Source organism: Sinocyclocheilus anshuiensis, unplaced genomic scaffold, assembly GCF_001515605.1.
Source record: "Sinocyclocheilus anshuiensis isolate Anshui unplaced genomic scaffold, SAMN03320099.WGS_v1.1 scaffold74, whole genome shotgun sequence".
In the NCBI taxonomy this organism is placed as follows: Eukaryota; Metazoa; Chordata; class Actinopteri; order Cypriniformes; family Cyprinidae; genus Sinocyclocheilus; species Sinocyclocheilus anshuiensis.
This window is the reverse complement of record NW_015546044.1, coordinates 6806-17523: the sequence shown is the minus strand read 5'-3', so window position 1 is coordinate 17523 and position 10718 is coordinate 6806. Positions and strand designations below refer to the sequence as shown.

The following is a 10718-nucleotide window of genomic DNA, read 5'->3' as shown; positions in this document are numbered from 1 at the left end:
CCATAGCGACCCCTAGAGGATGCAGTTCGAAGTTCCCATGAAAGGGAATGTCTCAGGTTACTTATGTAACCATGGTTCCCTGAGTAGGGAACGAGACACTGCGTCCTCTAGGTTTCTTGCCATGCTTCGGACACAAGCTTCAGACGAAGAAGTGGATGATGTGTTCTCCCGGTGCCTATTTATACTATAGTCGCACCGGTAGTGATGTCATGGCTGTCGCCGGCCAACGTGTTGTTGGTGTTTTTTCAAAGTATGCTTCAGACACAGGTCACGACGAGGCGTTCCCCATAGCGACCCCTAGAGGACGCAGTGTCTCGTTCCATACTCAGGGAGCCATGGTTACATAAGTAACCTGAGACGTTTTCAATGGGTTATTTGATTAAAAAAAATACTGAGAGATCCTTTGCCAGGCTGTATTTTACAAAGGACAGCTGTGGTAATTTTCCATTATTTCATTATTACAGTAATATTTTGGTCAGAATTTGGTCAATATTCTTACACAAGCTGCAGTTAAGAGATTTGACTGGTCAAACTACTGTAATTTCCCAGGATACGCCACAAAGCACATATCAACTCATGATGTTTTAAATAAGGAGTCAATTAGGAGATCTTTCTTACCTCTGTGGGTTGTCTACACTGACAAAATCAACTGATGAATGGTATATTCCTCTTGAATTATTAGCACACATTTTTCCTGTTTAACACTGTAGATTGACACAATCTTTATTGTATAAAGCGCTATATAAATAAAGGTGACTTGACGAGACTGGATCACACATTCTGTTCCTGTCCACAGTGAGTTGGTAGGTCTTCAGGCTATATGAGTACTCTGTTGGGTTTGTATTTAGCTTTTGTATTTGGTTAACCACTGTGCAATAAACGATGTGATGAATTGTACCCATTTTAACCATACTGTACAAACAGAGTCTCATGCAGACATTTTTGGGACATGAACACACTGGTCTTGGTGAAGTTTAAACACTTGAATGTACACTCAGTGCTTTTTTGCAATTCCGCTGAAACTTTTACTAACCATTGATTTGGTATTGAACACAAAACAACTTAATAACTTACTGTTTTGAGGCAAAAACAGTGAATTAGTATGAGCTATGAGCAGCAAAAAATAATAAAAGGGCAACTCATTGAATTCCATCATCTGAATCCATCAAAACTAATTAAAGCCAATCCCATAAAGGATTTTATTCTCAAATATTAAATATTTCTAGCTTGTGGGTGTCAAGTGAAAACATTCCAATATCCTCTGTATGATTTTTCTCCAATTTTCCCAGCTGTTTTTTGAGAAGAATTAAGCTTAAGGAGAAGGCAAAAAGCAATAAGTTCTTCTTGGCAAAAACAAAAAGTGGGATAACATACATTTCCATTCCTTGGCGGGACCAGCTCATTTAGCAACACATGATGCTGGTCTTTAGACCGTCCACTGTGAAACTTTAAATGGCTAATCAGGGTTTAAAGACAAAGCATTAATGACATCTGTAGAAAGGTTGCTTTTGGGTAGTATGAATTGATTGCATTCTTATTCTGCACAACATATCCTTCTATTCGCATAACAGATGTGAGATAGTCTTTTTTCTTCTTCTTCTTCTACTAAAACTTCAGCTTGTTTCTGGCAGCAAAAACCTATTTGAATGTATCAATAAGTGAGCATCACCGGTCAAGATTTTCCAGGAACCATTTGTTATCAATAAACTTCTATCAGCACTAATCAATATCCCTCATAAATATGTTGTCATTATGAAAGCAAAGTGAGGTAGAAAAAAGAGCAATTTGAACTCTAAATGAAAAGAGCCACCCAGTGTGCTTCTCTGAGGGGTGGCACAGAATGAAAGGGTGGTGATACTACATATACCAGCTCACTCTCACTCACTGCATTAAACCCTGTGCTGGCAGGAAGCTTCCGAATCTTTGCCAAACACCTGGCTCCTATGCCCACAGGAAATGGAGGGGAAGACGAATGAGTGCACAGGAAAATAATGAATAACAAAAACAATTGTAGTCACATTTTTAAAATGTTCATCACCCCAAGAGCCTGCCAGAAATTAGATTTGACTCTGGAAGTCAAAGGCAAAACACAAACCTTTAGAGGTTTTCTTGTGGTTCAGTAGGGCAAGATTTTGAAATAAATACGGGTGCATATTCACAGTTAGATGCACCGAGAATTGGCCTGAAGGAAATGTTTCTCTGACTTCTTCATTTGGTTTTCTGATCCACATGACATTTTCATCTTAGCCTTTTTTCTAAGACGTACTGAAATTGCAGTATATTAAAACATTTTGTCCTTCCATATTATAATTTAGTCCTCAGAAACAACACAAAGAATTAAATGTCAGGAGAGCTCAGTTTCTTCAGCAATCAAGATACATGCCAAGATTCAAGCTTTACAAAATGGTTTTGTTTTGTATGCAATATGTAATCTATATATATATATATATATATATATATATTCCATCAAAGTGATACAAAAAAAAGGGGTTACAATCTACAAACCTTAGTTTTCTGGGTGGAGTTATGGAGATGAATGTTGTAAATCCCACTTTCTGTAACTCCAGATTTGAATATCTCAGCACAGTCTCTGAACTTCAACATCTCCTTTTCAACTGGAGTGGAAATATCTGGAAATACATAGGATATTATTACATTTGGGGAAAAATAAATAAAAGTACATGTAGGTCCTTTATGGTATTTTGTTTGGTTTAATCAATTTTGATTGATACCGCAATCTTCCTGGAAAATTGCTTGAGAGACCACCACTGGGAATTTAAGCAGTTGCCCAGTTCAGAGAGACTCTTTTGTTCCCACTGAGCTGGTCATATGCAGCTTAGCCTTTGATAATGTGAATCTGGCACTAACCGTTACTGTGAGTGACCATAGCCAGTAGCTGCTGCACTGTGTCAGAGAGTGTGGCCTGCTGTCGTTGGAGCAGTGTGCTGTTACGAGTGGAGCTGGCCAGTTCTCCCTCCAGCAGGCTGACCAGGTGATTCTGTCTGTCCAGCAGCTCCAACAGCTGCTGTTTCTCCTGCTGGATGGCCTGAAGCTCTCTGCTGTGCCTGTCCTCCATGGAAGCAAAACGCTGTTCTAGATAGCTAAGAAGAAACAGGCTGGTTCATATATGGTCTTGCTATTTGCATATTACAAGCTTAACATTTTTAGAAAACTCTTTATACAACATGGTGGATTTTTGTTTGTATCACTCCACTTGTCTCTTGTTAATGCGTAGCAGGATGTAGTATGTCCAGATTTTATTTACACTACACACATTCTTACTATATAGAACATACTTTGTTAACATACTCAGTCAGTATGCAATTTCAGATGCACCAGCTGATTAATTCCGAAATTAAACAACTTTATAAGTGAATAACCGTTATTTACTAAATCAATTAGTTCAACACTGATTCGTTCAGGAAGCAAAGGTCACTATGAGCTGAAATAGAAATAGAACTGAAACTATTTTCATTGGCGGAGCAAAAATAAATAAAGTAACAGAACAATATTGTCTAAAATGCAGGTTTCTCAATATTAACTTTTGTATACAATTATATCACCAAATTAAGACTAAACATAACACCGTTAAATAGTTGCACCTCAGGTTATTCAGAGTGAAGTCACTGAAACATACAATATCAACATATCTAGTATGTAGATACTTATATGTAAGTTTACATAAATGTAAATACTTATTTGCACAGTATGCGCAAATTTAGAGATGCATAAATCTTTATGAACCTTTTGAAGACCAGAACTGAAATGGTTGGAACCGTTGCCACAAGTGACTGAGTTCAGTCAAAGTCCCTATGGTTCAAAATATTAAGACTGAATCATTTTACTGATTTTATCTCATTCAGCAAAATTAACTTACTTTTATTCAAATCATTTTGTTCATTTCATTCATTTGAACAGAGTTAAATTAATTTGCAATGGCTAATTTTCAATAGCTAAATTCCCTGAACACTCATTTTCATATTCTCATTTATCAGTAAATGATGAAAGACATTTTTAATAGCAAATTTATTTATAAAGGAAGTCCAGGAATTATTATGTTTTACCATTTGGATTACGGGAAGCACATAAATTGTGCCCTTAGACACAATCGTTTTGTCTTACTATATTGAGTGTCATATCAAATCCTAATTTTTAATACTTCACTCTGTGAATAGCTGTTTGTTGGTTCCTGCCGCTCTCAGCACAGACGACACCCTTGAACGAGCCTCTCAGATTCCACATCACACACCTCTGTGAGCCTGAGAGGCTGGTAGACCTGTAAACACCTGGATACCACTGCCATTCACAGATGGTGTTGTTGCCTGGGCTTCTCTATCAAAATCAAAATCAGCACTCTGACAGGCTGTGTGAGCTGGCACCGTACCAAGCTCCAAATAAAGACAATAAATCCCACAGGCCTGATCTTTACGAGTCCAACTAATGACTTTGCAGCAGTTTTTTATTGAAACGATCCACCCACACATATTGAACAAGCTACTTTCTGCTAGTCGAAAGAAACAATCCCTAAATCTCTCTTTGTTTGCTGTTTCTGTTCTTCCAGCATGCATCTTTTCAAGGAGCTCTGCACTTGTCATGCTGTCTGAAAATATACAAATTTTTTTTTTTTTTTAAGATGATTGTTTTTTAGTCATCTAAACGTTGCTGTTGTTAAGCTGCAGTGTTATTGTAAAGCACCTTCTCTCAAAAGAATCTTGTCAACGATATTTAAATCCTGAATAGATTATCTTACTGTCCCATTTTCAGACAGAAAGTTTAAGTTTCCACAAAAAGCTTGCATATTTTAATTTGGGTTAGCAGAAAGATGCATAATTACTGAGCCATACTTCCCCAAAGACCAACAGGGAAAATGAAAACGCATTTACTTTATTACTGGCACTTGACCGCCAATTTACTGTCACAGAGTTCTGTTTTTTGTGTCAAAGGTGTTTCCATCACTGTTTATTTGAATGCAATTATAAAGTCATAAAAGAGATGTGAAACAGGTGATGCTTGTTTTATAAGTTATTTCCAGTATATGAAATAGTAAACACCTGGAATAAACTGGGAAAATGAGAAATATTGCTCTTAAATCATTGATGAGATGATTTTGGTGCTGTTTACACCTGATATTAAAGGGATAGTTCAGCCAAAAATGAAAATACTGTCATCATTTACTCACCCTCATGTTGTTTCTGTATGTCTTTCTTCTGTAGAACATAAAAGCTAATTTTTGAAGAATGTTGGTAACCAAACATTTTGTTTCCCATTGACTTCCACTGTATGGACAAAAATACAATGGAAGTCAATGGGAACTGAATCTTCTTGCTTACAGACATTCTTCCTTTGTGCTATGCACAAGAAAGAAATGCACACCAGTTTGGAATGACATGAGGGTACGTAAATGTTGACAGTGTTCTTTGATCATTTACTCACTCTTGTTCATCTACAAGACACAAATGGAGATATTTTTAAAGAAACCTGATAATTATTTGTCCCTCTATTGAAAGTCCATTCTACTACCAAGATATTGTCTTTTAGTTGCATATAAACATTGATCAAAGCACATACATAGAGCACATCAGATATGGTAAACAGAAGTTCAAATGCGCTTACTTAATGCACAATAACAAACTTCATTGGTCTTGCACATTAAGCAAGTAAGTTTTAGTTTCCATTTACCATATTTGATATGCTCCATATTCTGTATGTCCATTGATCAATGTTTAATACTAGAGGTAAATAAAGATGGACATGGGGTACAATTTTATTTGTATTTTTTAAAAAGGGCAAAAAATACTATATAAAAAGAAGGCTGTAAAGATGTAATTAATATTCATACGTACTATTGCGTATTGCGTGGTTCTAGCACATAAATTTCCATCGATTTGAACAAATATTTATGTATGAATAAATTTAGAGGTATAATATCACAGATCTTTTGCATCTTGCAACCCGTTTGCCTTTGAATCCTGTTTCAAAAATACGCATGCATTTGCATTTGCAAAAATACGCTTTTGCATTTGTAACAACTTTAGAGACAGCGCTCACTACAGGAGGGTGTGACTTAGATGCTGCACATTTCCAGACGACTCACCTGTTTTTGTCATTTAGGAGGGAGACCTCCTGGGTTTGCTCTAAGAGCTGCTTCTCCAGCCGGTTGGTGCTCAGAGAGTATTCCAGCAGCTGGATCTCCATACGACTGGTTTGGTTCAGCACCTGCAAACAGGCCCACATGACAGACAAGCGGAAAGAGAGATTACCTTTAAAATATTCAAAGACATGGGAGAATGATGGTGCTTTTCTTGTCCAACTACTATGGTTTTCATCTTTGCTTGAATGCAAATGTGCAGGATTTCATTTTTTTCCCCAAGAAAACGCTGTAGTTAAATGTTGAAGGTAGTACCAGATGTTCCCCTGCAACATTAAGTTTGCCAACTTTATCCAAGAACAATGTTTGAAGTAGCATTTCTGGAAACAAATACAGTATGTTAATGAGTTTTAATCAGGGTTAAAAGAATAGCTCACCCAAAAATGAAAATTCTGTTATTACCTTTATGTTGTTCCATAATCCAACTTTCTTTCTTCCACAGAACACAAAAAGGAGTAATCCTGTGCTGGTCACACTTTTCCATTCAATTACAATGTATTCGGTCTCATGCACAACGTACTGAGTCGCATGCATTATATTCCAAGTCATATGATAGTTTTGTGTGAGGAACATCAAAATGTTTATGTATTTACTGACAATCTTCCCCTTCAATAAACTGTAAACCACTGTGACCAAATCTTTTGATTCACTGAAACAATTCGATTCGGGAAAAAAAATATTTGAACAGGTCCTATTCATCGTATCTGCATACAAGACTTCAAAATCTCTCCTTTTTTGCACCACAGAAGAAAGAAAGTTATGGATTTGGAGCAACATGAGGGTTAGAAAATAATGACAGATGGTTCATTTCTGGGTGAACTGTTTCTTTAAGTTTGTGAAGCCATAATCAAGTCATCCAAACACTCCAAAAGTCACACATAGATCAGCAGTGATTATCCCATCATGCCTGTTCCTTCAAACAGCTACATGCTTTTTCAAGCAGCTCAAACACAGCAAATATACTGTGTAAGCCCTAACAAAAGCAGCCCAATATTTTTTCAGGCTGTACTATGATGTTCAATGAACTGCTGACTGTGAAAAAATGAGGGCAAAAACATAGCAGTGTAAAACAATCACTCTTTGAGAGGATAAACACTATAACTGTTTTAGTTGGGCTATTTTCACTGTCTCTCTGATTCTTTTCCAGCACTACTCTGCAAGGCCACTAAACCCTGCTTCTGTTGGCCATGAATTCAGAGTGAAAACACACACACACACACACACACACTATCCAAAATGGGCAGCAGTGCTTTGAGTGTCAAATGTGATGCACTGAGGCCTAATTTTGTGAACTCACTTACTGCACAAGATTAAAAATTCTCAGCCATTGAGCTCAACGAATTTAATTTAATTGTGAGCCACCAATGCAAATTATTGAGCAGTTTGCTTATTATAACAGAGAATTTTTCGAAAAATGATGGCATGAGAAGTGCCCACTTTTCATGGCTGCTTGTCTTCTAAATGTGGTTTAAGCAATCAGAGATAAAGCATTTCACAGCAAAGACAAACTGAAGCTGCAGTTAAAACAGGGGTGCTATATGTTTGTCTGGATGCTGTCAGTCTCATTTGATCAGCCTCACCTGTGTCTCCACATCTGTCAGTTTGCGTGTGTTTTCTGCTGATTGGCTTAGAAGATTGGTTCCGATCTCCAGCATGGTGGCTGTCTGAGTGTGAATGACATTCCGCTCCATCTCTGATCGCACGTTCTCCTGAATATAGCTCTCCAGCTGTAAACATGACATAAGACACATCTACTAAGCTTGTTAGCCTCACAAGAGCACATATCCCAAAAAACTTTCAGCATAGGCAGCATAAAAGCATGCATGTATATATATATAGTTGCAATCAAAATTATTCAACCCCCCAGAGACTGTAATAATTTACATAGGAATGGAATGGGAATGAGCCAAGATTGCATTAGAGAGGTGACAGAAGCTTGAAAGCACTTAGAGGCAACATTTGGAGGTTATAAAGAATAAAAGATACAAAAGTTACATCTACAGTAAAAGTAACAAATGCACAGTAAAAGTAACAAATTTACATTTACAAAATTTAACTTTTGGGGGTTAAATAATTTTGTACATGAATGTTTAGAGCCAATTTAAATTTTGTTTCATTATGTTCTTAAAATCAATCAAATGTGTATAAGTCAATTTTCTATAATAGTTTACTGGTGGCTTTTATATGTATATATATCTTTATAACCTCCAATATACGTTGCCTCTAAGTGCTTTCAAGCTTCAGTCACCTCTCTACTGCAATCTCTGGCCCATTCCCATGTAAGTTATTACAGTCCCTGAGGGTTTGAATAATGTTGATTGCAACTGTGTGTATAAATATGTATATTTATGATGCCAACAGATACCAACAGTGGTATCACACTGATCCAACAAAACCAAAACCCAACTAAAGAAATGTATCAGTTGATCTGCCGGTGGTTGTTGGCATCTGTTGGTGTAGTGTGAATTAACCTTTAGTGATAATGTTATTTAAACTTGAAAAGTTCATGAGAACTTTTCCAACAGGCCAAAACAACACAAAAACAATCAATTTGAAATGCATGGTCCAAAATCAACGCTAAAACAAGTACTGTACTGTACAATCAATCTTACTGACAGTGCTTGACTCCCTTCGGACAAATGAACTTCAGTGTACACTGTACAATCCTAATGAGGCAATACAAATATGCCCTCATCCATCTTCAGTGCCACTGTCCACAACCAAACAACATCCTACACAAGAAGCCATGACACTGTGTCCTTCATACCATGTGCACAATACATGGCATCTTTCAGCCATGACTACTTTACCACCGTGCTGAAACACTGATGAGAGCGCCCTTGGATAAACTATGTTTTGTTCGCTCAGTTTAATTCCTCATTGACTGTGATATGAGGGGAGGCAAAAATAAATAAATAAAGATCATGACCATTTATGCGAACTATAAAATCGAGGCACCAAGCATCTGAGAGTAATAAACAGATCTCAGATTGATGTGGCCTTTTCAAAAAATGACAAAAGGGAAGAGAAATCCTGTCATATATTCACTGTACCATGTAATTTCAATGTTTTTCCAAGGACGATTTTTTGCCCGTCCCTAAGTAGGTGAGCTTCGCAGAAAACTAAAGTGGTATTGATTAAACCACCTTTAATCTTGCTGTTCCGCCACTTTCAGTAATGAACATTCAAAGAATTTTAATTGAGTTAAATAAGTCATTAAAAACAGAACTGAATTAAAAAGTGGCCAAGTCCATTTGTATTTTCCCATTTCCTGGAAAATTAGATTTATTATTAAAAGGGGCCAAACATGAACACTCCAGGCTCTCTGTGAAGCTTTACTGAAAACAATAGATGGGCCTACTCAAGGACAGTTGAGCAAGAAGAAGAATTATTTTATTGTACAAGACTGAACACACATCTTTTCTGTACAATGGCATTTCATAGTGATCACATGCTGTCAAGATCCAGAAACGAACTACAAAAGTAGTTTTGGCATTATGACATTTGGTGATGAAACACATGTGAATCAATGATGTTTGCTGTTACTGACATCCAACCTGCACTATTGGTGCCATATTTAGTATACAAGTTATATGGATTAATTTTCTGTTACTTTTTAGTAGCTTTAAAGCCATGTTTACTATGAATGATCATTTTATGGAAATCAAAAATGCATTCAGGTTTGGAAAATAATAACCTTTCATTTTGGGTTTGAAACAATTCTTTAAAGGAATATTTCCCCAAAATTAAAATTTGCTGACAATTTACTCACTCTCAGGTCATCCAAGATGTGGATGAGTTTGTTTCTTCATCGGAACAAATTTGGGGGTGAACTGTTCCTTTAAAGGGGTCATATGATGCGATTTCAATTTTTCCTTTCTCTTTGGAGTGTTACAAGCTCTTTGGTGCATAAAGAAGATCTGTAAAGTTGCAAAGACTAAAGTCTCAAATCCTAAGAGATATTCTTTATGAAAGTTAAGAGTCAGCCACGCCTACCTAAAACGGCTCGTTCTAACACGCCCCCACATATCTATATCACTATGTGGGAAGATTTGCATAACGCCGCCCACATGTTCACGCAAAGAAAGAAGGCGTAATTTTTATTCTCGCTGTAGTATTGTTGTTGCCGCCGCCATGTCGTGAAGGCACTGTGTGATTCGTTGTGAAAGCGAAACTACTTTGTTTGGCCTTCAGAGGAGGATATCTGCTTCGTCATGCCTGGAGCTGATCCGTGCTGGTTGCTGAGGAAATACTACAACTTTGCGCTGTGGATCGCCGGATCGGCTTTCACCGTGGACGAAGCGGAGTCCAGCCCTGGGTCGTCACATGTGGTTGCCGCAAGCCCTCCGGACGCTCCTTCGTCGAATCCACCGCCTCTGCTCACTCTAGCCCTCCGACCGTTCCTCACTTTAGCCCCCGGCCTCTGCTCACTCTAGGCCGCCGCCGCTCACTCTAGGCCACCGTGTGTGACGCTGTGTTTCGTTGTGAAAGCGAAACTACTTTGTTTGGCCTTCCAAAAATGGACACGACTAGAAATCAGTGGTTAAGTTGTATTTACAACACTGTTCCA

At 37.6% G+C, this 10718-nt stretch overlaps 1 protein-coding gene across 1 annotated transcript in view; it reads right to left on the bottom strand.

Annotated features, from left to right (window-relative positions):
* Positions 1–10718, bottom strand: part of LOC107698979 (angiopoietin-2-like) — a 26708-nt gene that overhangs the window by 11455 nt on the left and 4535 nt on the right. The window contains exons 2-5 of the mRNA XM_016500117.1: positions 7729–7875; positions 6095–6216; positions 2869–3101; positions 2506–2630 (exon numbers count right to left, since the gene is read on the bottom strand). Of these exons, the coding sequence (XP_016355603.1) occupies positions 2506–2630; positions 2869–3101; positions 6095–6216; positions 7729–7875 (627 nt within the window). The remainder of the gene's footprint in view (positions 1–2505; positions 2631–2868; positions 3102–6094; positions 6217–7728; positions 7876–10718) is intronic.